A 26,370-nucleotide genomic window follows, 5' to 3' on the forward strand; every position below is an offset into this window, starting at 1 on the left:
GGCCTCCCAAAGTGCTGGGATTACAGGCAGGAGCCACTGCGCCCGGCCTCACGTCCTGTGTTTTCTTAGCCCTCCCTAGAGTGAGGTCCTCCTTAGTGGAGCTCAGCATTTGGTGACTAACATTGAATTGAATTCCTTATGGGAAGCAGCAGCCCCAGGTCCCAGTGGGGAAGTTGTGATCATTTACACTCAGGAAAATGCACCTGTCTTAGGTGTAGCGTCAGAGAGGTGCCAGCGATATGGGAAGTTTTTCCTGGCTCCGGCAAATGCCCTTGTGTCCCTTCCCGCCTGGCTCAGTGTCCTCCCGGCCTTACCTGCTTTCCCCTTCCCCCAGCCAAGTGGGACTCTGCTCTGTGACCCACGCTCTGCCCTTTCTCCTCTTTGGCTTGACTAACAGCATGCTGGCCTGTAGGTAAGGGTCCGTGGGGAGGGCTCTGGGGGAAGTCCAAAGGCAGGAGGCAACTGAGGTCCTTTGCTGTGTCCTGGGGAGCCACCGGCAAAGCCAGGGTTGGGGAAGGAGTGGATTAGCTGATTGTGTAAGAGGCAGAATGACAGGTGGGACATGGGAGGATTGGTAATGGGAATGAGACAAAGGGGGGTGGGGTGAGGCCAGGTTTTGGCTAGGGGCTGAATGGGGAATGGGGAGGGGGAGGGATGGGTGCAGACTGGCCGCTGGCCCACTCATATGGTCTGCTGTGTGCATGCGGGTAACTCACCCTCAGTGCACTTCGAAGTGCCAGGCATGACCAAAGCCAGGACCCTTCCCTGAGCCAGCTTTCCACCTTCCCCACACTGGCCTGTCAAGGGACAGGGCCTGGAATCAGGTGCTTAATAGGTATTATCATCAAACTGAAGAGAAGGCCAGACCTCAGGTTAAGCCCCAGGTTCTAGAAGCTTTGGGGCTGCACCACAGGCCTCCCCTCCCCTTCCCTCCCCTCTCTCTGGACAGGGCAGCCTGCTGTGAGCCTGGCCAAGTTAGCCTTCATGAGTGGCCAGGCCTTGTTGGCTGCAGGCGCTGGGCAGGCACTGCGCGGCGCCCAGGGGCCGTGGCTGCATCTAGGCAAGTGATGCTTTTTTTTCTTTTCTTTTTTTTTTTTTTTGAGACAGTTTTGCTCTTGTTGCTCAGGCTGGAATGTAATGATGCGATCTTGGCTCACCAAAAAACCTCCGCCTCCTGGGTTCAAGCGATTCTCCTACCTCAGCCTCCCGAGTAGCTGGGATTATAGGCATGCACCACCATGCTTGGCTAATTTTGTAGTTTTAGTAGAGACGGGGTTTCTCTCCATGTTGGTCAGGCTGGTCTCGAACTCCCGACCTCAGGTGATCATCCCTCCCCCCGACCCCGCACCGTCTTGGCCTCCCAAAGTGCTGGGATTACAGGCATGAAGCACTGCCCCCGGCCTGCGGAGTGGCTTTTCTTAGTTATTTGCTTACTGATGCCCACGCCTGCTGCCACGCCACTCTCCCACTCAGCATTTCGTCCACAGATCCAGTAGCAGTGCTCCGTTGGTCCTACAGTTGGCTCGTTCATCCCTCAGGAGGCGCCTGCATTGTAACATTTTGTTTGTTTGTTTTGAGACAAAATGTTGCTCTGTCGCCCAGTGGCATACAGCGGTGTGATCTCAGCTCACCGCAGCCTCCACCTCCCCGGGTCAAGTGATTCTCCTGCCTCAGCCTCCTGAGTAGCTGGGATCACAGGTGTCCGCCTCCACACCTGGCTAATTTTTGTGTTTTTAGTAGAGACAGGGTTTTGCTATGTTGGCCAGGCTGGTCTTGAACTCCTGACCTCAGGTGATCCACCCACCTTGGCCTCCTAAAGTAGGTTTACAGGCGTGAGCCACTGCACCTGGCCTAGAGCGTTTAATATCTGCTTAGCTCTGCCCTTGGCCCTGTAGTGAGATGAAGTTTCCACTTCAGGCATGCAGGTGGATCAGGCGGGGAGGCCACACGTGGAAATGATGCCAAGCCATAGTGGAAGATGGCTTTACACTGACAGATGTCTAAGGTGCTCAGTGACATCCCATGGTCACACCCTGCAGGCAGAGTTATGTCAGGAGGGTGGCGTTTGGGGAAGCAAGGACTGGAGTGGAGGCTGGGCTCGCCCCCTGCCTGGGATGGCTGATCCTGGGCAGGAGACCATCTCCTCCCCACCTCTTCCCCAGAACGTGGGAGATCAAAGCACTCTTTGAAGGAATTTACTGCGGCAGTGACCTGAGATCGCGCCTCTGCACTCCACCCTGGGGACAGAGAGAGACTCTGTCCCAAAAAAAAAAAAAAAAAAAAGGTGGGTGTGGGTGAGCAGAGGCACACCATTACACCATTATTTTTTTAATTTGCTTTTACCTGATTTCTAGTGAGGTCGAGCATTTCTTTATCTTTATTTCAACTGCTTGGGTTTTCTCTGGGGCCCCTGAGAACCCTCATCCCGGGGGGTCTCGGTCACACCAGGGTTGGTGTGACTTCCCTTTGGGGTGCCGGGCACCCATCTTCAGAGGTGCTGATTTCCTCATCCGGCGTCCAGGCCAACTTCTGCAGCCGCCCTCCTGACGGGGCGTGACACAGCTGATTAGGTCTCAGCCCTTTACTTTTTCTGAGACTGCACTGTTGCAACCTTTGCTGGACTTGGACGTTCCCAGGCCTCCTGGCGTGTTCCCAGAGGGTAACTTTGTCTCAACTCCTGGGGGCTCACAGGCCCTGTTGTGTCTGGGCGGTGCTGACGCTGGCTCTGTCCCTGCAGGCAGACTTCTGCGTTATGACCTGGCTGCTGGGCCACGTGGACCCCCTGGATCCCAGCTTTGTGGCTGCTGCACTCACCATCACCTTCAATCCGCTCTACTGGAATGTGGTAAGCGCTGTTGTGCCTGACGCTGTCTAGCTGGGAGTATCACTGCTAGGCGAGCCCCACGCCGGGGATCGTGGCTGCTGCTGCTGGCTGGCCAGACAGACAGAGAGACAGCTCTGCCCTTCCCTCCCGTGTCGGTCGCTGGCTGGTGTGGAGTACTAGGTGCTTCCTGCCCTCTCGCCTTGGGGGTCCAGCAACCATTGGGCTCCCCAGGCTGGTGTGAGGATGGTCCAGGACTGCAGGGGCGGCCCTCCCAGTGTCACGAGAGCCTGCAGGTGAATGCTGCCCCACTGTGGGGCTGACATTGGTCACACGTGCCCAGCAGTCTGGTGGCCTTCTCATTCATGAAGTGGCCTTCTCATTCATGAAGTGGGCTGCCCAGGAAGTAGGGTCTCCCTTCCCTCTCTGCCATGTCACACAGTAAAGCCATCTGCTTGTGAATCCCCCACCCCTTGTGTGTTCCATAAACATGATTATTTTTCTCACATGAGACTTCCTGCAAAACGGCCCACACACCTCAGACCCAGGCGAGCTGGGTAGCAGGAACAAGGTGACATGAGCTGAAAACAAGCAGTTAGCGTGGCACCAGCGCATGACGGGTGCCAGGGGATGTCTGGGTGCCCGAGCACCGGCACCGAGGGGGGGGTGGACTGCGTGGGAAGTGGGCTTTGGGCCCTCTGAGGAAAGTGTGGGAGGGGAGGGCCGTCAGCTCTTTCTGCAGGCTTTCTGAGATGCTCCCCGCACCCCCCAGGCTGTGGGGTAAAGCTCTTGGGGTTCCTGGTCTGCTCTCCCAAGGCTGTCTCTGTGGTGCTTCTGGGGCTGCTTCCCGTGGATCCTGCTGGGGGCGCTGGTGGTCCCGGGCTCAGCGGGGCGGGCTGGGGTTGCTGATGCAGAGACCTGAGCGCCCTGTGCACCCCTGAGGCCAATCTGCAGAGTAAGGCAAGATCAGCGTCAGCAGCACATTGCTCCAGGCAGCTTTCATTTAAGGTGACCCCTTGATCCCAGGGCAGAACAGGACGTGTTTTTCATTTAGTTTATAGCTTGAGATTTTTCTCCATCTGGCGAGAGAAGTGGGTGGGGGCCGGCCTGCTCATGTCAAAGACAGTGCATTCCAAAGAATACACACTGGACACGCTTCGGGGATGGATGCGCCACCGGCCCACAGAGGAGGGGCTTCGAGGGGAGGACCAGAGTGGGACTGAGAATGGCCAGCTTGGTGTAGCCAAACACGGGCCTCCCGGACACCCCTTCCTCCTGAGAAGCCTCGGCTGGGCTGGGGAGCACCTATACTCAGCCACACCGTCCCCTGCTGGCCCCCACCTCCTGGCATGGGCCCCTGTAGCCAGGGCTACAGCTGCCATGCTCGGCCTCCTGGTCGTTCCCTGCCACTGCCTTGCCTGCAGACACCCAGGCGTATCCAGCATGCCGTAGATATGAGGTGGTGAAGGGTGAAAAGGGTGCTTGGAGGCTGAAAAATGACCTGTAAAGATGTTCACATCCTGTGAGGTTCTCTTTTTCTTTTTCTTTTTTTTTTTGAGACTGAGTCTCGCTCTGTTGCCCAGGCCGGAGTGCAGTGGCAGGATCTTGGCCTACTGCAACCTCCACCTCCCAGGTTCAAGTAATCCCCCTGCCTCAGCCTCCCTAGTAGCTGGGATTACAGGCACGCACCACCATGCCCAGCTAATTTTGCTATTTTTAGTAGAGATGGGGTTTGGCCATGTTGGCCAGGCTGGTCTCAAATTCCTGACCTCAGGTGATCGGCCTGCCTTGGCTTCCCAAAGTGCTGGGACTACAGGCGTGAGCGACTGCAGCCGGCCTAAAGTCTCTTACATGGCGCAAACACAAGGCTCTTTGCAAATGTGATGAAGTCAAGGAGCTTGAGCTGGGGAGATGGTCCTGAGTTATCCAGGTGGGGCCTAAATGCCATTGTGCGCGTCGTGTTAACAATGGGGCGGCACAGGGACGTTGACACACAGGAGTGTCTCTTGCGACCATGGAGGCAGAGGCTGGAGTGACTAAGACACAAGCCCAGGAAGGCCAGGCCCACCAGAAGCTGGAAGAAGCAAAAAACGGAGTTTCCCCCAAAGGCTCTTGTGGAAGCACAACCTGGCCGACACCTTGATTTGGCCCAGTGGTAACTGATTGGGGATTTCTGTTGTTTTCAGCCCCTAAGTTGGTCATTTGTTATGGCAGCTACAGGAAGCGAGGCCAGAGCATTTAAAAAGCAGAAAGGCCAGGTGCGGTAATCCCAGTACTTTGGGAGGCCAAGGCAGGGGTGGGGGGTGGGGATCACGAGGTCAGGAGTTCGAGACCAGCCTGACCAACATGGTGAACCCTGTCTCTACTAAAAATACAAAAATTAGCTGGGCGTGATGGTGCACGCTTATAATCCCAGGTACTTGGAAGGCTGAGGCAGGAAAATCACTTGAACCCGGGAGGTTGCAGTGAGCTGAGATCGCGCCACTGCACCCCAGCCTGGACAACAGAGCAAGATTCCATCTCAAGGGAAAAAAAAGCCGAAGATCCCTGTTGGAAGACGTTGTGGGCCTAACCCTTGGGGTGTCGGGTACGCCACACTCTTTCCTGTCCATAGGCCTTCTCCAGGGAAGACGCTGGGCTCTCACAGCTGGAGGGGGTCCCTGCCCTCTGGCTTGCAGGCCTGGCCTTGTCCAGCAATCAGTGAGGTGCACGTGGGTCTCCCAGCTTTGGGGGATTGGCTGGCTGAATGCATAGCGCGTCCTGAGGACACTTTTGTCTATGCAAGAACCCCCTTGGTCACTTCCTGCTGGCCCAGCCAGCTGTGTGTTTTTGTGCAGTTCAGTGTGAAGGTTTTCGGTGGCTCATGAATGGCAGAGTGGTTAAGATGCAGTAAGATTTGGCTGGGCACGGTGGCTCACACCTGTAATCCCAGCACTTTGGGAGGCTGAGGCAGGCAGATCACCTGAGGTTCAGAGTTCGAGACCAGCCTGGCCAACATGGTGAAACTCCGTCTCTTCTAAAAATACAAAAATTTAGTTGGGTGTGGTGTCACATGCCTGTAATCCCAGCTACTTGGGAGGCTGAGGCAGGAGAATCGCTTGAACCTGGGTGGCGGAGGTTGCAGTGAGCTGAGATTGTGCCACTGCACTCCAGCCTGGGCGACAAGAGCAAAACTCCTTCTCAAAAAAAGAAAAAAACAAGATGCAGTAAGATTTGGAAGACAGATAGCGTGTGTCTGTGTTTGGCATACAGTTTTTTTTTGGTCATAAGCTTTTGATTAGTCTCATTTGGAGAAAGTTTTTCACTGGAACAGTTTGTGGTCGTTAGTGGGAGCGAGAGCGAGCTCTTCAAAGTGATTTCAAAAGGAGAAAAGTTCCGGGAACATGTTGCTGTTCAGTGAGCTGCTGCAGGGGCGCATATCCGGGTGCATCCGAACGGGATGGCGAGGCCCAGCTCCATGACGCCAGAAGGCCCAGCTTCACGGTGCTGGAAGCCCGAGAAGCAGATCAGTGGAGCCCAGGAGTTTGAGACCATTCTGGGCAACGTGACAAAACCTCACCTCTACAAAAAATTCAAAAATTAGCCATGTGTGGTGGTGTGCACCTGTTGTCCCAGCTCCTGGGTCGGTTGGCTGAGGCAGGAGAATTGCTTGAACCTGGGAGGCAGATGTGGTGGTGAGCGGAGATCGTGCCTCTGCACTCTAGCCTGGGCGACAGAGTGAGAACCTGTCTCAAAAAACAAAACCAAAAACAAGCCAACAGGCCACAACCAAGGAAGCAGTTAAATAACTTAATAGGTATCAGTTCCTGGGTATCCACGGGGATCGGTTACAGGACCCCATGGATACCAAATTTGGCAGCTTCTATTTCCGTGATAGAAATGACGTTGTATTTGAGTGTAACCTATGCCCACCCTCACATATACGCTATATCATACCTAATACAGTGTACGTGCCAGGTAGCTGTACTGTTTTAATTTCTTTTTTTTTGAGACAGAGTCTTGCTTTGTAGCCCGGGGTGGAGTGCAGTGGTGTGATCTCAGCTCACTGCAACCTCTGCCTTCCGGGTTCAAGCAATTCTCTGCCTCAGCCTCCCCAGTAGCTGGGATTATAGGTGCCCACCACCACACCCGGCTAATTTTTGTATTTTTAGTAGAGACAGATTTCACCGTCTTGGCCAGGCTGGTCTTGAACTCCTGACCTCATGATCCACCACCTTGGCCTCCCAAAGTGCTGGGATTACAGGCATGAGCCACCGCGCCCAGCCTGTAATTTTTCTTTTCTTTTCTTTTCTTTTGAGATGGAATTTCTCTCTTTGCCCAGGGTGGAGAGCAGTGGCTTGATTTGGCTCACTACAACCTCTGCCTCCCAAGTTCAAGTGATTCTCCTGCCTCAGCCTCCTGAGTAGCTGGGATTACAAGCATGCGACACCGTGCCTGGCTAATTTTTGTCTTTTTAGTAGAGATGGGGTTTCACTGTTAGTTAGGCTGGTCTCGCACTCCTGACCTCATGATCCTCCTGCCTTAGCCTCCCAAAGTGTTGGGATTACAGGTGTAAGCCACTGTGCCTGTCCCCTAGGTATTATTTTTTATTGCTGTATTGTTACTTTTTTTTCTCTGATTTTTTTTTTTTTTTTTGAGACAGAGTCTTGCTCTGTCACCCAGGCTGGAGTGTAGTGGCGTGATCTCGACCCACTGCAGCCTCCGCCTCCTGGGTTCAAGTGATTCTCCTGCCTCAGCCTCCCAAGTAGCTGGGATTACAGGCACACACCACCATGCCTGACTAATTTTTGTATTTTTAGTGGGATGGGGTTTCACCATGTTGGCCAGGCTGGTCTTGAACTCCTGACCTCAAGTGATCTGCCCGCCTTGGCTTTCCAAAGTGCTGGGATTACAGGTGTGAACCACTGCGCCCAGCTCCTGAATATATATATATATATTTTGAGATAGAGTTTCGCTCTTGTTGCCCAGGCTGCAGTGCAGTGGTGCAATCTCTGCTCACTGCAACCTCTGCTTCCCGGGTTCAAGTGATTCTCCTGCCTCTTTTGAAGTAGCTGGGATTACAGACATGCACCACCATGCCCAGCTAATTTTGTATTTTTAGTAGAGACGGGGTTTCTCCACGTTGGTCAGGCTGGTCTTGAACTTCCAACCTCAGGTGATCTGCCCACCTTGGCCTCCCGAAGTGCTGGGATTACATGTGTGAGCCACTGCACCTGGCCGCTCCTGAATATTTTTATCCACAGTTGCTGTGGAAGGCTGGCTGGCAGTGGCGGGACTTACGCTCAGGTGTTGTGCCCAGTGCATTTCGTGTGGTGTTTCAATGAACCTTCAGAGCAAATGCTGTTAATCTCTTCTTTGGAGACTGAAGCTTGAAGAGGTTCATTCATACATTCTTCAAATGTTTATTGAGCACCTACTGTGTGCTGAGCACCATCTCAGGCCCTGGCCCTCATGCAGCGGCTTCAGTGGCAAATGAATATATAGCACTGCCGGTGACACAGCAGGCAAGGGGAGGGACAGAGCGGGTGGTGGTCAGGGCAGAGTGCCCTTTCACCAGCAACCTGACTCCATGCAGGAGGACCCTCAGATGTCGGGGAAGAGCATTCTAGTCAGGAAAACAAGTACAAAAGTCCTGGGGCACTCTGAGTGCCCTCAGAGTTTTTTTGTTTTTGTTTTTGTTTATTTTTTCGGCAAGTGAGTCTTTACACACTCCTTAACGGATTCCTACTTCCGTGGCCACCATCCTGCTTGTCCTTGGAGGTTTTAAGGGACAGCTGGAGCTGGAGCCGGGCAGAGGAGAATGGAGGAGCAGGACAGAGAGGTGGCTGGGGATGGTGGTGCAGGCCTTGCGGGCTGTGGGTGGACATTCAACGGACTCTGAGCTGGGAGCCATTGCAGGAACGGAATGATCTGAGTCGGAGTTTCAAGGTCACTGCGCCAAAGACAGAGGAGAAGAGGCAGAGGTGGAGCTGGGAGGCCAGCGGGCTCCAGATGGCAGCTCGACCACAGTGGGACTGGCGGAGGTGGGAGGAGTGGTCAGGGAGAGCGGTGAGAGGCGGCATGGCCAGCCCGTGGCCTGGCCTGAGTGACCCGTGGGAGGCAAGGCCGCTGGCTGCCCTGGGGCAACCGTGGGAGGAGAGGCTTGTGGAGGAAGAGAGCTCGGTTTTGCCTATGTCGGACACGGATGTCCTTGGGCTCCGGACTGTGTGTGAAGGCCAGGCATGGTGGCTCACGCCTATAATCCCAGCACTTTGGGAGGCCGAGGCAGGCGGATCACTGGAGCCCAGGAGTTCGAAACCAGCCCAGGCAACATGGTAAAATGCCATCTCTATAAAAATACAAAAATTAGCCAGGTGTGGTGGTTAGTGCTGGTGGTCCCGGCTACTCAGAAGGCTCAGGTGGGAGGGTCACTTGGGTCCAGGCTGCCGTGAGTCATGCTCAAGCCACTCAACTCCAGTCTGGGTGGCAGAGTAAGACCCTGTCTCAAAAAACAAAAACCCAAACAAAAGCAGACTGTGTGGGGAGCTGGGGGCACTGGAGAGGGCCTTGGCCCCAGGCGCAGCACGTGCCTCTCTGGACTGTGGGTCTCGGGAGTGTCTTCCCAGCGCTGGGCTGGGGTGCTGCCCACTCCTGCTCATCAGCACCTGCCCTGTCCCCTCTGCCTTTCTAGGCTTCCTAGGTGAGCCACCTGCCCCTGCCCTCCCTCCACGTGGCCAGCTGGCATCTCCTCCACTCTGCTAGAACATTTCTTTCCAAGGCTTCCTCCCACTCCTCCTTGTTCTGAACAAGGGAGGCTTTCCCGGGCTTCTGTTTCTGGTTCTTTCGGGGAGTTCACACTGCGGACCCTCACTCTCCCTGCGCGCCATGATGCTGACTGGCTCTCTTCCTGCTGTCGTGAATTCCTCTTCCTCCGCCTGGTGTTCGTTTGTTCAGCGAATAGTCACTGAGAACCCTCCAGGCACCAGGCGCTGTGTGCGTCCTCGGAGTGAATGACCTCTGTCCTGCCAGAGCACAGGCACGTTTGTAATGAACGCTGTGATAAGGGCTCAGGAAACGAAGACGGCCGTGCCGCAGGGGGCGGACAGGCTTTTCCCTCTGTCGTCTGGGTCTCAGTCTGTGGCCTGGACTCCTCAGGCCTCCAGGAGCTTGGGTCCATGCACTGTGGCCCTGCCTGGGAGTCGCCAGTCTCCAAAGGGAGCCCCTGCCAAGACCTCCCCATGTTCTGTTCTTTATCGCTCCAGATGGCAGGGCTGAGGTTCAAGGACCAGCGTGGACTCCCTCTTCCCACCTGCCCCTGGGGCCGGACCCTCTCAGACTCCACCTGGCTTCATGCCCTCTCCTCCCAGATCACCAGCAGCAGCTGTTTGCAGCCGGTCCCCCCACTGCTCCTCTCTAGCCACCCCGGAGGGCCGTGCTCACAGGTCCCCAGGTCTTCCAGGAAGTGGAACTTTAGCCCTGGCCCGGGAGGCCCTTCTGGCAGGCGTCCTCCCACCTGCGTCCGCAGTCCTCCCAGGTCCGGGTCTTCCTGGGTAATCTGGACTCTCTTGTCCAAGGCTGCCCACAGACCTTTGTTACCACAGCCTGGAGTGGCCCTTGTCACGTGTCCCCTCCCAGGCCCCTACCCACCCTGCCCTCTGTGGCTCAGGGTTGCTGACATTTGGGACCATCCCAGGCACTATAGGTGTCCAGCAATGTCCCCAGCCTCTGCCCACTAGGTGTCAGTAGTACCCCAAGTACAGGCCATCTGAACAGTTTCCAGACATTGCCCAATGTCCCCGAGGGGCATGGCTGCCTGGGCGGTCTGAGTACCCACCCCTCAGCACAGCCTGGCATACTTGCTGTCACTGTTTGTCCCTCACTGTCCCCTTAATCGGAGCATCTCAGGAGCGTCCTAAGAGAGTCAAAGCAGAGCCCGCTCTGCTCCTGCGTTCCTAGCTCTGGCACGTGCAGTTCTCCTGGTAGCAGCTGCTGCTGACCTTCTGCGTCAGGGAGGGCAAGGCACCTGTTGCAGCTCAGTGCCTGTGCCCAGCACCGTGCCTGGCAGAGATGAATGTCCAGTGTTTATTGGCTTCGTGAGCGTAGATTGGCCATGGACGGGTTTTCTGCTGTGGCACCTGGCGGACAAGGCGAGGCGCATTGTGCCAGGTTCTGTGCACACTCTGGCTTTGTGAAATAAAGCACTACAGGGAGGTAAAGTGCAGCAGTCGTTTGTAGAAAGCTCACTGATTCCTGATATCCCAGTGAACATAAGATAGGCGGCCTGTGCCACCCCAGCTCCTGGGGCCCCCCTTCCCTGCCCTGCAGTGCCCTATATCGTCCCAAGGGAGACAGCACGTGAGTTACAGCGGCTGCCTTGAGCACTGTTATTTACAAGAGCGAATTGTGCACATGCTTTGGTATTTTAACTTTATTGAAGACCAGTTGCTTGTAACCAACATCAAAGCTGCTGGAAACAGCAAGTTTGGATCCTACAGCCAATCTAGAAGGACTTCTAGGCAAAGTTGCCCTGTGTCTGACTTCCCTTCCTCACTGGGACCCCGTGAACCTGAAGGGGAGCTGTAAGAAATCTTGCCAAGACAGCAGGTGCACACGAGGTCATGCTGGTTTCCTCCAGCCTTGGGAGGGTGCTTCCTGGTACCTTGGTTTGTCCCCTTCCGAGCCCTGCGAGGCCACCCTGCTTCCTGCTCTCACTGGGTGCCCGGCTCTCATGCATAGGTCTGCTTGGGGAGACACGTGCCTGTCCTCAAGGTCAGTGTGCAGCTCCGCCCCTCCGAGGCCCCTTTCTCCCACAGGGCACCCTGCCCGACACCTGTGGCTCCGGGGCAGGTCCCGCATGTGTGCTCCAGGGAGGGAAGGCATTTGACGGGTCAGCTGCATACAGACGTTCTGGCAGTCTCCGCCAACCAGACCAAAGCCCCTGACCTTGGCCCTGTGGAGGACTCGTATGGACGGCAGCAGGCCCTATGTCTGCATCAGGATACTGACCTGTCCCTCCGGCTAGGGACTTTCCTAGTTTTAGCCTGAAAGTCCCTTTCCTTGGAACCCAGGTCAGTCCTGGTAGTTGGCCACCCTAGTCTGGAGAGTTGGTTTGGGAAGAGGCAGCGTTTCCTTTCCAGGAGATGAGAATGTGCTTGCTGTGCTGGGCCTGGGGTTTCCAGGGCTTGGATGTTTGACCTGCTTGCTTTGGAGAGTACCCCAGGGTGGCCAGACGGTAGGTGGCGCTGTGGGCAAGGTGAGGCGTGCTTCTCCTGCCTCCTGGGAGGAGGGGGTGACAGCCAGGAGGAGGAGGTGTGGGTGCTCCTGCCTCACGTCAGTCACCTCAGCTGCCGCTCCCTTACCTGCCTACTGCTCTTCATGTGCGTTTGCTACTGCTGCCTCAGTTTCCACTTTCAGATCCCCAGCCAGCGGTCTGAGTGCCCCAAGGGATCCCGCCAGCTGCTGGAAAGGCTGACCTTGTGGGTGCTGTGGAGTCAGTCCAGGTCCCGTGCTTGTCATTCACATTCCCTCCCTGGGCCTCAGTTTCTCCATCTGTAAAATGAGGACGCTCAGCTGAGGACCTATCCAGCTTTGAAACGCTGCAATCCCCTCACCTGACCAAGTCCGGGCTCTGGGGCAACTCTGTGCTGGGACAGGACCCTGCCCTCTGGGACTGGCACTGGGTTAGCAAGGTCAGACTGGACATTAGATGTGACGGAGAAAAATCAGCATTTGGTCAATAAGAAAGCTCACAATCAAGGAGTTGCAGGAGAGAACATAACCAGGCGGGAGACAGGGTCGTGGGGCCTGGAGGAGGTGGCAGGGGGCCACGGGCAGGGCAGAAGTGGGCCCACGGGGGCTTTTTGGAGAAAGAGTCGGGGGAGGTGGGCAGGAGCCAAGGAGGCCAAGGCAAGGGCTCTGAGTATAGAGGGAAGGTGGACTGCAGGTGGGCCTGGGGCTTGTGAGGGAGAACCCCTCCTGCAATCTGGACTGTGCTCAAGGATGGTGGGGTGCGCGTGTGCCTGTGTATCAGTGTGTGTGCGTGTGAGTGAGTGTGTTTGTCGGAAGTTAGGATAGGGGCATGAGCCAAACTGTCTGAGACCCTTGCTTCCATCTGGCTCCGAAATCTGGCTCCCAAGGCATGGCCACATACCCACTGGGCTCCAAGCCAATGGTTCTGGACCAGAAAACATAGTCCTCTGCCAGGGCCTCTGCACTTGCGGGAAGGCTGAGCTGAGCTGGGCTTACTGGCAGAGCCTGTGGCAAAAGAAGCATTTTTTCTTTGAGCAGAGCCAGCTGGCTCATCAGGCCTCACAGAGACCTTGGCTCTAGGAGCCCAGGGCTCTTGTCCCTTCAGTTCAGTGTCACCTAAGATACCATGGCCCTCCCAGCTGTCCCCGGCTCCTGTCTGGGCTGTGCTCGCCGTTGGACTCCTGTGGAATGAATGGCAGGTCTAGCTTGAGCTCCACAGCTGGGGACAGTCAGTTCCTTGTCCCTAGCGCCCACACTCACTCCCTGGGCCCCTTGATGTTGGCTCTCAAGTGCAAGCCGTTCCAGGGGCCATGAGTGTGGGATCTTTCAGAGCCAGACAGTGGTTGTGGGCTTTTAGCTGGAAACAGCCCTGCTGCCCCTGGGGCACCGCCTGCCTCTGAATGGCAGCTGAGCTGGGCAGCAGCATTGCTCTGTGGGCCACTGGCACCGGCCTGGCAGGGGACCTCTGCCATCGGGCTAGGGCTAACTTTAGAATTGTGGTGTCCGAGCAACGTGGTGACAAAGTATATGACAAGGTATCTCGAACTAGGTCAGCTCACAGTCTGTGCCAGGTCAGCTGGGGGTGACATGGACAGGAACAAAAGGGAGGAGAGAGGGAGCACACCCTCCTACCCGGAGCCCGGCGGGCAGGGTCCCCACGGAGCCGAGCTCTTCCCCCGTTCCCTGCAGGTTCCTCATACCCCAGAGATGGCCGGGTGGGAGCCAAGCGTGTCTTCCCTGGATGATTTATTTTTGGTTCTGACGTTGACAGCATGATGAGGGCTATCGGACGCTATTAGTGTGAGCTGAATCACAGCAACCGAAAGGCAGAGGGCGGCCCTGGGTGCTGTGGTTTGGTGTAGGCATGGCATGGGGGAGAGGAGGCAGGGGACCCAGGCGGCCTTAGTCACTTTACCTTTTCTAAGGCATTCCCAGTAGGTTGGGCCTCCTACTTCCACCTTTCTGTAGACCTGGCTGGTGGCTAAGCATGGCTGGAGAGGTTCTTTTGCGACCTGACCCCTGCACCCAGTTGGGTGTTTGTCGGAAGTTAGGATAGGGCATGAGCCAAACTATCTGAGACTTATCTCATCTGCCTCTCCTGAGACTTATCTCCCAGAGCTTGGGCCACGTGCGTGACCCACCGCTGTTCTACAGACACGTTCTTCTCTCTACCTCAGTGCCTTTGCACTTCCTGCCTCCTCCTCCTCCGCGCGGGCTGCCCCGCCTCCACCTGGCTGCTTTGGCTCCTCCAGCCTGGCTTCCCTGAGACCTGGCCCTGTGCAGACATGGCCGGGCCCTCCTCCCCGAGCCCCCCGGAGGCCTGCGGCAGTGCTGAGCACCAGCCCTGGGAACTGGGGTTGAAAGTGTGTGTTTTGCCTCCCGCCTAGACTGAGAGCTCTTGGAAACTACGGGTGGGGTCCGGGGCGCCTGTGGATGTCCCGGGCCTGGCCCGGTGTGGTGAGGGATGGGTGGTGAAGGGCGCCCTCTTTCCTGGAGGAGGAAGCCATGGAGCCAGGCACAGTCACCCCAACTCTGCTGAGATCACGCAGAGCCCGCTGGGCTGTTCCCCCCTTTCTCATGCCTTCTTTCTCCCCCTGTAGAAAGGGTAGTCACTCCCTGCCAGGCCTCACGCCTGCACTGTCAGGAACTGAGATGCCGCCCAGCGTGGCTGTGTTACCTGCTTCACCCCGTTCCTGGGTCTTCTCTGGAGGCTGAATGAAATTCCATGGACAATTTCCAAGGCATGAGTTTCTGTGCCATTTTGCTGCTAACCTCCTTGGTGACCCAGAACAAGACCCTTCACTTGGATCTGGAGGAGCCGCCTCTGCCCTGCTTTGCTCACAGGTGGCAATAAGGCCTTCAGGGAGGGAATTTGGGCTCCAGGGAAAAGCAGCCATGGGAGCTGCCTGGCTGCTCCATCCCCAGAAGATCCTGAGTGGAAGCGCCCAGGCCTGCGTCTTCCAGCCGCTGCTCCCAGCTTTAGGCCATTCACTTTCACCTGGCCCCAGAAACTCCTGCCCAGAAAATTCTCATGGCCTAGGGATACATCTGGTGGCACTTTCTCTCCAGGAGTGCGGAGTCAGCCTGGGAGGGACAGCGTGAGACTCAGGCGCTGATGCATGTGCTCGTTCTTGGCCAGTGCTGTGGGCCACACAGCGGCAATGGTGTTGGGCTCTCCAGTGTCACGAATGCTGCCACCAGAGTTCATCAGTTGCCCTAGAGGCCGCCCTCTTCCTGCCACCTTGTCCCGGACTCCCCACCCTCCCCATTCCCTGCCAGGCATGGCGCAGTGAGACTCAGGTGGGCTCCAGTGGGAGGTGGTAAGCGCTAGGCTGCTCACTGGGCATCCCGGGTTCTGAAGATGCTGGCTTGAGAAACAGCTTCCAGGAGAGTTTCCCTTGTTTGTGTTACTGCTGGACCTTGAGATGATTCCATCATTTTATTCAAAAGAGGGGACACTGGCCTGACACAGAGGTGTGGTCTCCTGCAGGTGTTGGTGGCTGGTGAGCCTGGGCTGGCTGTGGGGACCCTTTGCTCACAGGCCAAGGTGTGCCCCGGGTATCGGGCAGGGATTTCAAGAGAGGCTGAAATGGGAGCAGAACAGCCCGACCCAAAGGTCTTGGGGGAAGGGGGATAGAGAATCTGATGGCCTGATGGGAAGCGGCAGCTAGGAGGGTCCTGAGGATGGTGCAGAGGGTGGGAGACGGAGGCTGCAAAGATCCCCCAGTCGTTTTTCAAAACCACGTGCTATTTCGCAAGGCACTGGCTGAGTCCTGGAGGCAGGCGCAGGGCTCCGTAGGTGTGCAGGACGTTCCAGGCAGCCGCTGGGCGCACCCCTCGGGAAGACGTTTGTCTCATCATCCCATGCTGAAAATGACCCAAAGCAGGGACCCCAGCCCGTGTGTGCTCACTCAGAGGGCTTGCTCCTAAGGCCTCCCTGCCCAGGGCACCCTCCCACGCTGAGTCTCCCCTGTCCAGCTGATGTCACAGCCTCTCGCGTGAATCGGCATGGGCAGTGGGTGTGAGCCCCTCTAGTGAGGGCAGCGTTGACAGCTGCTGTGCACTGTCCCCCTTGGGCAGCTATGGGAGCAGAGGGAAGAGAGATTGGGGGTACCCGCCTTCTCGGGTAGAGCAGGCTGCCCATGGGACTTGCTGGAGTTTCCAAGGAGACTGAGGTTTGGGGGTTGCTGTGAGCTGGCTGGATGTGGCTGAAGGCCTCTGCCCTCTCTGGCCTCTGTGCCCCTGTCCCGTGCCGTGCTGTTCGGCACCGCCCTGCTGTGTGGACTTGGTGAGTTCTGGTCACCTCTGCTACTTGTAGTTTCCTGGGTAAAATCAAAGGAGCTCAATTATCTCCCAAGGTCCTTTCCATTCTGGATCCCCTGTCAATCCAAGGAAGATGGGGAAGAGGGCTTGGAGACAGCTGGGTTCAGGGATGAAGATTCTGCTGGGGGCAGAGGGGAGGCAGCACGAACCCTACACCCAAACCCCATACTCTGTCTCCATCCCTCACTCCCTGCCAGGAGCAGAATGTTGGTAGGTGCGAGTCCCGGAGGGAGGAAGAGTCATGGGTGGGGTGCAGCTGTAGGGCCAGTGCCACCGCCGCTGCCCAAGGACCTGGTATTTGATGCCACATCCTCCTGGTGGCATCCATGGCTCTGCTCCTTCCCCATGACCCTCCCCCCATGCCTCCATCCTGGCACCTGGGGCCGGTGGGATTGCTCTCAAAACTGCCTTAGCCAAGAGCGCTCCTTCCCAAGACTCAGGAGGAAGAACGTATGGGACAGCCAGGCCTCAAGGGGCAGGGCAGGGGCCCTCGAGGATTAAAGCCGCCGAGGCCAAGCCCTGCCCTGTGAAGGCCTCACAAGTGCTGTGCAGGCCAAGTGCTGGAGAATTCCCTCTTCCAGGAGCCGGCGCCATCACGGGGAGGTGGGCAGACTGTGCCCCACTCCTGGGTGAGGCAGGGGCTGTACATGGGGCAGGGTGGACAGAACCCCGTCCAGGCCAGCCAGCTTGCCCACCTGCTGCCCCTGGCTGGGCCACTGGAGCTGGGTGCCCCCCTGGCCTCCAACCTGCTGTGCGTTCTTAGAAAGGTGTTTGGTCCCTGCTGTAAGATGAATGGCGACCTAGCCTCAGGGCTGGCTGAGGAGCGCAGCTTGCTCCGGGCACAGACAGGCTGCCGCACACCTGCTGCTTTGCTTGCCACCCCCCATGGCAGCAGCGTGGTTGTCATAAAGCCGGGAAGCCAGAGGGATGGACCATGTTGCTGTTGCTATTAACGGTCTTTGCCCATGAAGTTTTTAGTCGCCTCTCTGGCCTTCCCCCACCTCAGGCCCAAACTGCCCCTTCTTCCTAAGGGTGCCTGTGCTTCCTCCTGCACAGTCCTGGGGCTCCCCCTTCATGGTTCCCTGGAGCTGAGAGATGGCACCTCCCTGCGAGGTGGGGCTGAGGGGCCCTGCAGGTGTGGTAACTGAAGGGGCTGAGGGGTCAGAGGCCAGGTTTGGCCCCGCCGATGGCTGGCACCAATAGCAACGCCATGTAGACCAGGCGTCTGCCCAGAAGCCCCTTGGGCCTGAGGTCAGAAGCCGCCCTGGGAGGTGAAGGTGGCGTTGACCAGCAGCCGGTGGGAACCCACAATCTGCTTCTCTCCGTGGGCCTCAGGGCCCTGAGTCTGCCGGTTCCTCAGGCCGAGGCCTCCTGCACCCCCAGCGCCCACCCTCCGACTCTCCCCTGCCGCTTTCAGAGACAGACCTTGGAGCCTCGGCCAGGCTGTCCTAGTCACAAAGTAAATGTCCAAGGCAGGGGTCAAAGTCACCAGCAGCCTCTCGAGGCATCCTTCCCAGTGAATTGAGAGGCATGGAAGAGGCTGCTTCTGTGAGGACAGGGTGGCCGTGTGCAGGTCCCTTGTCAGATGGGAGGGGATCTTGGACACATCTGATGTCAGAGAAGCCACACGGGGCCGGGGGATGGGAAATGGCCTCCTCTGGGCGGGGGTCTGGTGGGACTTGGGGGGCATTTCTCATTTCTCTCCCTTTTTTTTTTTTTTTTTTTAAGACCAAGTCTTGCTCTGTTGCTCAGGCTGGAGTGCAGTGGTATGATCTCTGCTCACTGCAGCCTCTGCCTCCCAGGTTTAAGAAATTCTCCCACCTCAGCCGCCTGAGTAGCTGGGATTACAGGTATATGCCACTATGTCCAGATAATTTTTATATTTTTAGTAGAGACAGGGTTTCGCCATGTTGGTCAGGCCGGTCTCAAACTCCTGACCTCAGGTGATCTGCCTGTCTTGCCCTCCTAAAGTGCTGGGATTATAGGCGTGAGCCACCACGCCCAGCTGGGGGATTTGTCCTTGAAAGCATATCTCTCCCAACTGCCTTTGACGGTGGGATCAAGGGATTGCAGCCGTCTTGAGGGGCAGGACGGCCATGGTAAGGGACAGTGCCCTCCACAGCGGAAGCTGAATGCTGACCGTGCCTCCACTGTGTCTGTCACGGTGGTCAGCCTCATTGTCATCATCACCACTCCTGCCGCTGTAATGGCTGCCGCCAGCATGGTGCCTGAGATACAGCACACAGGCTGAGAGGATCCCCTCCGCCCTGAGGGGCAGCCCCTGGTGTTACAGAAGCAGCTGAGGGCCCGAGAAGTCACTTGACTTGTCCTGGCCTGGGCCATGCGTGCAGAGCGGGGCCTGCCCTGTGCTTCATGCCCCCAAGCCCCTCCCTGCCTGGTGCAATGGCAGGAAGGTGGAAAAACAGCCCTGAGCCACAGCACAGGGGAGTCCAATGGGCCAGAACGCCGGCCCCATTGGCAGGAAGAGGCCCTTCGAGCACCTCTCGTGGATCTGGCCCTGAAGCCCCTCCCGCTGGAGCCTGGGGTGCCCTCACGTGCCCTGTGTCAACTTCGAGACAGCCCAGGTTCCCGGCTGCTGTGTGCCCTGCCTGTGTCAATATTATGACTGGACTTCCTGCGGGTTGGGCCACACATGGGGTGTCCACGTGAGGCAGCCACGTGGAAGTGGTATCCCCATGTCCTCGAGCCCCGTGGAGTCCATCTGCCTTGCCGTCCCCTTGCGGTTGTGCCTCCATCATCTCTCTGGGCCTCTTAGCACACAGGTCTGTCCTGGCTCTGAGAGCACGAGGGACCTGGGCAAGATTCCTGGCTTCTTGGAGCTTCGCTGTTCTGGTCGGTGACGCAGGCACAGCTGCCTGGCTGACTGTGGCAAGGGCTGGGCGGATCAGGGCTGGAGCTGCGCCTGGAGCCGGCTCAGCATCAGTGACTCTCTGTTCCCTCTTCCCACCTCCTTCGTTACCTCGCTTCCCCCTAGGGCAGCCGCCCCAGAGCATCTGTTGTGGGACTGCTCTGTGGAGTTTGTCCTTGAAACCTTTCCAGGCTTCTTCAGGGCGGGCTCAGGCAGGGACTTGGGGGACTTCGCATCCAGCTTGCAGCCTCGCAGTGAGGTTCCGGTTGTGACCAGCCATTCACTATGCTCAGCTTCGGGGCTCGGCGTTCTTAACTGTGAAAGCGGGTTACCCGTAGGTTCCACCTCGGGTCTTGGGAGGATGACACACTCCTCATGCAGCGCAGGGAGCCAGGCAGAGTCGAAGCCTGATACTGTGAGCTGGGAGTGGCTGTCATCCCCCGGGCCCTGCCCCACGGTGCCCAGTACATGCTTGATGACTGTGGTGTGCGCAGGTCCTGCCCATCATGCGAGAGACTCCCTGGAACCTGGGGCAAATAGAATTTGCGTGTGGGGTCTGGAGGAAGGGAGGAGAGAGGGGAGAGGAAGGCATGGCTGGGTCCTTGCTGTTGTCAGTCACGCTGCACACATTGCTGACTCCTAGACGGCTCCCAGGGCCCAGGGGATGTTTGGTTAAAGGCAGTCTTAGGAGCAGGAAGGACAATGGGTGGCTCAGGCAGTGTGTAGGTGAGGGTGGGGTGGGGCGGAGTGTCGAGGGGGGCCTGGACACCCTGCCCCTGTGGCTAGGGCGGCAGGGATCCTGTGTAGACACGCAGCTGGTGTGGATGGGAAGGGTGGCTTGGTCGGGACTCGTCAGCCCGTCACCATGCTGCTCCTTGGCTAGGCAGAGCTTTTCCTCAAGGGCCAGCTTGGTTAAAAGGTGACGATGTCTGTACAGATATGGCTCCAAGTTTCACCATCCCCGGGGGCCCGTGCCTCCACTCCCAGTTCTCTCACGGGGCCCCAGGCAGCCCCTGTTCATCCTTAGCTATGTGGCAAGGGCAGGTTACCTGCCCACCCTGTACCTTCGTCTCCTTCATTCCTGCCTCTGGTGTCCCCGAGGGCGGGACCCAGAGCCTTTCCGTCACAGCTGGCACACTGGAGGCCTCCCGTCTGCCCTCACCCGACGCCTGCCCTGACTGTGTGACGGCCGAGGAGTGCGCAGCGCAGCACGTGGGGTGCTGTGCAAAGGACATGCCCCAGCCAGGTCACCGGGAAACTTTCTGGCCAGATCAGGCGTAGCTTCGCTGTGACTGTCTAAGAGGCTGGGTCTTGGCGGGCCTGATGGAGACCTCAGGTGGGGTCGAGTAGCTGGCGGGCCTCAGAGGCTTTGGCCACCTCTGACTTCCCAGCACTCAGGTGGGGCCCACCAGGCCAGGGAGAGCACTGTGCAGGCAGCTGTGCGGTGGGGCTCCAGCCCCAGTCACACCACTGATTGGCCTGGTGTGGCCGTTTCACCACTCTGAGCCTCAGTTTCCCCATTCAGAAACTGGGAGGCGGTGGGGCTGTACGGTGGGCCTTTTTTGCCCCACACTTCTGTTGCCACCCTGATCTCACGCTCCCCTCTGTGTTTCCTGGGAATCCTGGCCAAAACACCGATAACCACGAATGCCCGCCCAATCCGGAGACCACAGTTCCTCCATCCCCACTTGGACGCCCCTTACCAGCCAGAACTGCCCTTCATCCTGGCTCCACCAGCCTTTGGCACCTCTGAGGACTCATAGGCCCATTGCAGGGAGCCCAGTGCTGGACTGCCCCTGACAGAGATGACCTCTGTCCCTCTCCACAGGTGTCCAGGTTCTGGCTGGCCCCCTTCACAGCAGGCTTCCTTCCCCAGCAGGTCTTTGAGGGGCAGGCACCCACCTTAAACAGGCTGCCTGGCTTCCAGTCCTGTTATCTCTGCCTCAAGCAGGTCAGTTAGCCTCTGTGAGCCTCAGTTTCCTCTTCTGTGAAATGGGTATGGTGGTGTCGATCTCATTGGCAAGGCTTGCATAGAAAGTCCCCTCAGACCCCATTGCCTCCAGCCCTGCCCAGGGTCCCCTTTTCTGAAGTTCCGTGTCATGGAGCCAGGCATGGAGAAAGGGCTGGGGCCAGCATCGATGGCACACCTGCTAGCTGTGCAGCCCGGGCAGGTCATGCCAGGCCTCTGGGACCCAGTTTCCTTGTCTGTAAAAACGGGGAGAGTGAGAAGCTGCGGCGGGGTGAAGTGAGCAGAGAGGAAGTCTGATTCGGGTTTGATGAAGGTTTCTGCAGCCATGGCAGGGATGCAGAGAGAACAGGGCTGGGCTGGGATGCATTTTGGAAGTGTGACCTGCTGAAATGGCTTCATGTTTCTCTTAGTGCCCTGGCTGGGTGGGCTGGCCTTGGAGCGGTGCTTCCTGCTGGGTGGTGGGGGCAGGCTCTTGGAGGGGTGGTAGCTAGAAGGGACCTTGTTATAGTGCACGTGGAGCACTTGAGGCCTGGGAGGGCTCAGAAATCATTACAAACCTGTTGCCAAGCCACGTTTGGTCCACTCTGCTGCCCTTCTCTTTTTTTTTTTTTCCTGAGAGTGGGTCTCACTCTGCCCGGGCTGGAATGCAGTGGTGTCATCTCTGCTCACTGCAACGTCTGCCTCCTGGGCTCAGGCAATCCTCCCGCCTCAGCTCAAGTGGCTGGGACTACAGCCACGCATCACCACGCCTGGCTTATTTATTTATTTATGTGGAGACAGGGGTCTCACCCTGTTGCCCAGGCTGATCCCAAACTCTTGGGCTCCAGCGATTCTGCCTCCTCACCCTCCCAAAGTGCTGGGACTGCAGGCGTGCGCTCCCATGCTCACCTCACCGTGCCTCCAGCCAGCTTCTCCGACTATCCTGTAGCAGGAAGCCGCTGCAGGTCCCAAGCTCTTGGGGTTCTGGTGTCCAGCCCAGCCAGCCAGGCATGGTTCTGTCCCTCGGCCAGTCCCCAGCCCTCCCTGGCCATCCACTCAGATGCCATTTCCTCCTAGTAAACCCTGGGGAGGGAAAGGCCGGCCTGAAGCTCAGCTTGGCAGCTGTGGGCCCCAGGAGCCAGTACTTTGCCTGGGGAGCACCTGCCAGTCCTGGATGCCTGGCTCTACTGGAATTGGGAGAGTGGCCTGTCACGGTCACCAGCCCCGGCAATGTCCCCCTGCACTCCTCGGTGCTGGCTGGGGCCCATCCCATTTCGGTCCTGCTGAGCTTTGCCTCAGTTCTTTATTCATTCAGCAAACATCTCCTGGCATTTGCCCCATGGAAAGCGCCGTCCTGGGAGCTGTGAGCTTCTGGAGATGAGCGGGAAGCTGACTCCAGGGCTCCTGGGACCTGCTCAGGCATCCTTGTTACCACCCGGGTCCCAGAGCGAGCCAGGAGCCTCCGAGGCCACAGTGGCTTCTCAGCCTGGTCCCTGGCTCTCCTCCTCCAGGACTTTCTGTGGGCACCAGCATCTTCCATTTTGCATTTCCCGGGTGTGATTTTGTAAGCACGTCACGTCCCTTTCATAAGGAAGCAAGGGACAAAGAAACAAAGGGCATTGGAGCCCAGTCCAGGGTGGTCAGAGGTGTCGGCTCCAGGTAGGCCTGCCACTCCGGTGTGTCCCTGTGTGGGGATCAGGCTGGGGAGGTGGTGTCGGGAATCAGCCAGGCAGGAAAGACTAACAGGCTGCCCAGAAGCCGGGAGCTGGTGCATGGATGGTGGTAGTTAGGGGCATTGCTGAGTGCAGGGGCTCCCGGGGAAGCTGGGGGTTCGGGAGGGGACGCCAGGCAGGCACGCGACCTGGGACTGAATCCTCTGGCGGGAACCTAGAACCTCTAGCTGGGCAAGGTGAGGGAGATTTGAAGTGTCAGAGGCAAATTCTGTCTCTCTTAGAGCCCCTGGGAATCTGCCAAGACTGAGGCCTTCTCTGTCTCTTTTCGGCATCCTGTGCTTGGCTGAAGATGAGAGCCTTGCTTTCCCACTGAGAGGCAGCAGCGAGGGAGCCACCGCGTCTGCAGGCACATTTGATTCCTGCATTAATAGCAAAGCTCCCACTCCAAGGATCTTCCAGCAGACAAAGGGCTTTTTAACCTTCCTCTCACTTCCAGTTGCTTGGAGTGGCTCATTTGGCCTCTCTGGAGGAGGGAAGAGACTTCAGACAGCGCCATGTGTGTTCAGAGGCAACAGAAATTTCCAGGAAGGGCCAGGCGAGGTGGCTCACACCTGTAATCCCAGCACTTAGGGAGGGTGAGGTGGGTGGATCACCTGAGGTCAGGAGTTCGAGACCAGCTTCGTCAACATGGTGAAACCCCATCTCTACTAAAAATAAAAAAACAACTGGATGTGGTGGTATGTGCCTATAATCCCAGCTACTTGGGAGACTGAGGCAGGAGAATCATTTGAACCTGGGAGACGAAGGTTGCAGTCAGCTGAGATCACACCACTGCACTCCAGCCAGGGTGACAGGGCGAGACTCTGTTTCAAAAAAAAAAAGGAAAAAAATCTGCTGAATTCACTCTGGTCGTCACTGATGAAACCTTGCAGGGCAGGGAGGGGCTCCATTGGCTCAACCTGTGCAGCTCACAGGCTGGCTTAAAAGCAGCCAGAGTGGGGAGGCAAGCTAAGCTGCCCACCCTGCTGGTGCACACCCTGCCTTCTGGACAGGGCCCTGCACGGAGGGCCGTGTTCATGCCTCCGGGGCCATGACAGCTCTCTCTAGAGCAGGACACAGGAGGGGCTGCCGACGTCTGGGGCAGCATCTTCTCTTCATAGATTGTCAGGAACTTCACCCTTGTTTACCGGGGAACAGAGGCCAGCCTCCCACTGGCTTGTAGCTGAGGGGAGGTGACCGGGTCTCTAACACTGTCTTCTTTGTACTGATAATCCAAACACCTCTACACAAGGTATGTTTGCGAGAGAAACAGACCAGAGGACAGATCGGGGCAGTTGCTGAATGGCTGAAAGGGTTGCTTTTGGCTGCAGGATCCTGGCTACCAGGCCCCTAGCCTGGCCTCTGCTGGCCTCCTCAGCCAGCCAGCTCCTGCTAACGGACTGGGGTCTCCACCCCACCCTGTCTGGGTGTGCACTGGGCGGGAGGCTGTGACTGCCAGGCAGGAGGGAGGAAGTCAGGGAGGGAGAGAGAGCGGTTCCCCAAGTGTGGCTCCTCTCCTGTTGTGGTGGGGACATGGCAGCCTTCAGGACAGGCAGAGAACATAGTGGGGAACTGAGGACAGTTGTCCAGAGAAGTTTCCAGATTTGGCTCAGCTTTCCACGTAGGGTACAGCGCTGGAGGGTACCATGTGGCCACATCTGACTGCCAGGTGCTGCCGGGGAGAACCTGCTGAAGGTCCTGGATGTGGCTCTCCTTGGAGGAGGTCACGGTGGGGAGCTGAGCTGAGCTGAGCAGGGGATGCTGGGTCAGCTTAGTGCTGGTGGTTGGGTGGACACAGGCCCATCGCGGGCCTGGGAGCCACTGTGGGCTTAAAAGGTGCAGAGTTGGGGGGCTCCGGAGTGAGGGACTGGAGCACAATTTCATGTGAGGGGTCATTCTGGGACAGTGGCACCACCAGCAGACCAGGGTGGCCGCTGGTGAGGGCCCGTGTGTGTGGTCACCTATGCTCTCCCCAGCTCTTGTCGGCTCCTCACGGCCTCCCCGGGAGGCAGGGGTAGTTACAGGGAGGACTCGGAAAGTCTGAGGGGCGCAGGCGCCCTGCATTCATTCCCACAGCCAAGCCACAGGGGGACATGCTGCCCTGAGCCAGGATGGCATGTGGGGCGCCCTCCCCACCCAGCTGCCAGGTCACGCTTCCTGGAGGGTGGGGAGCACATCTGAGGGCTGGTGGGGCCTGACGCCTTGTTCTTTGTCCCTGCCCCAGACTTTGTGGCCTGGATAGAGTGAGGCAGTGACATTAACTCTTTCCTGGCCATGGGTACAGGTCCCTGAGGACACCATGTGTGGGGACAGCAAAGCCTTCCTAATCTCCCAGCCGCCCAGGCACCTGCACACCTAAATGGAAACCTGCGTGTTGGTTTCCATGAAGAAAAGTTTGTGATTGCGGTTTCTGGGAGGCCAGTGAGGGGCTGGGACTCCACAGAATACAGTGGACCCCGGGGGACCGGGTCCGCCCTCCAGCGGACCTTCCTTCCCGGCCCGGGGGGAACTGGGCTGCCCTCCAGCCAAGGCTCCTGGCTGGGGGAAGGGGGGAAAGGGATGAGGGGTGCAGGGAGCAGTGTGTTCAGAAAATGTTCCCTGAGAGCAGATTTGACACCCCTTCACTGTCAGCGCTGACACGCCTGTGCCCTGGGGAGCTTGGAAAGTCAGGTGCAAGATCCAGTGGCCTAATTTTAGATCTTGGGTCTCCATGTCAGAATGGCAGCAGGGTAATTAAAAAAGAAAATAAAAACGACAGCATGGCCTTGACCTCTTGTTAATCATGGCTCCAGCGCATTTCCATGAGAGTGGGCCATCTCCATGCAGGGCCACCATGGCCACGTTTCTGCAGCCTACAGGTCTCCGTGGCACCCAGACCCCTCAACCGCCAGCCTGGGGGTGGGGGCGGGGACTCCCGATTGCCCTGAGGGCGCTTGCGTGGGCTGCAGGTGAGGAGCAGCGTCTCACCCACATGGGCGTCTCCCCCATGGAGCCCAGTGCAAGAACAGGGGATGGGAGGGACGGAGGTGGCCGTTTCGGGCAAGGCCCTTATTCGACATGAGAATCCCAAATGCCAGATGAGATACCCATTTACACAGGCCCCTCCAGGAGGAATCCATTTTGCATCAGAAAGTTTTCCACTTTTCAGTGAAATTTTTTTTTTTTTTTGAGACAGATTCTTGCTCTGTGGCCCAGGCTGGAGTACAGTGGCACAGTCTTGGCTCACTGCAACCTCCAGCTCCCAGGTTCAAGCAGGATCAAGCAGCTGGGATTACAGGCAGCTGCCACCGCTCCCAGCTGATTTTTGTATTTTTAGTAGAGACAGGGTTTCACCATCTTGGCCAGGCTGGTCTTGAACTCCCGATCTTGTGATCCACCCGCCTCTGCCTTCCAAAGTACTAGGGTTACAGGCATGAACCACCGCGCTCAGCCACTTTAATAATAGCCATTCTGACTGGTTTAAGATGGT

General features: G+C 57.6%; 1 protein-coding gene across 6 annotated transcripts in view; it reads left to right on the top strand.

Annotated features, from left to right (window-relative positions):
* PEMT (phosphatidylethanolamine N-methyltransferase) overlaps positions 1-26,370 on the top strand; it is an 81,837-nt gene that overhangs the window by 9,344 nt on the left and 46,123 nt on the right. For 4 of the 6 annotated variants that reach the window (XM_017514917.2, XM_017514914.2, XM_017514915.2 and 1 more), the window contains exon 2: positions 2,738-2,845. In XM_017514917.2, coding sequence (XP_017370406.1) covers positions 2,753-2,845 — 93 coding nt within the window. In that variant the 5' untranslated portion in view covers positions 2,738-2,752. Of the gene's footprint in view, positions 1-390; positions 413-802; positions 825-2,737; positions 2,846-26,370 lie in introns of those variants that run through there. The other 2 variants (XM_037733563.1, XM_017514921.2) reach the window with 2 other exon arrangements.

The sequence above is a fragment of the Cebus imitator genome, unplaced genomic scaffold, assembly GCF_001604975.1.
Source record: "Cebus imitator isolate Cc_AM_T3 unplaced genomic scaffold, Cebus_imitator-1.0 Scaffold538, whole genome shotgun sequence".
Lineage (NCBI taxonomy): Eukaryota > Metazoa > Chordata > Mammalia > Primates > Cebidae > Cebus > Cebus imitator.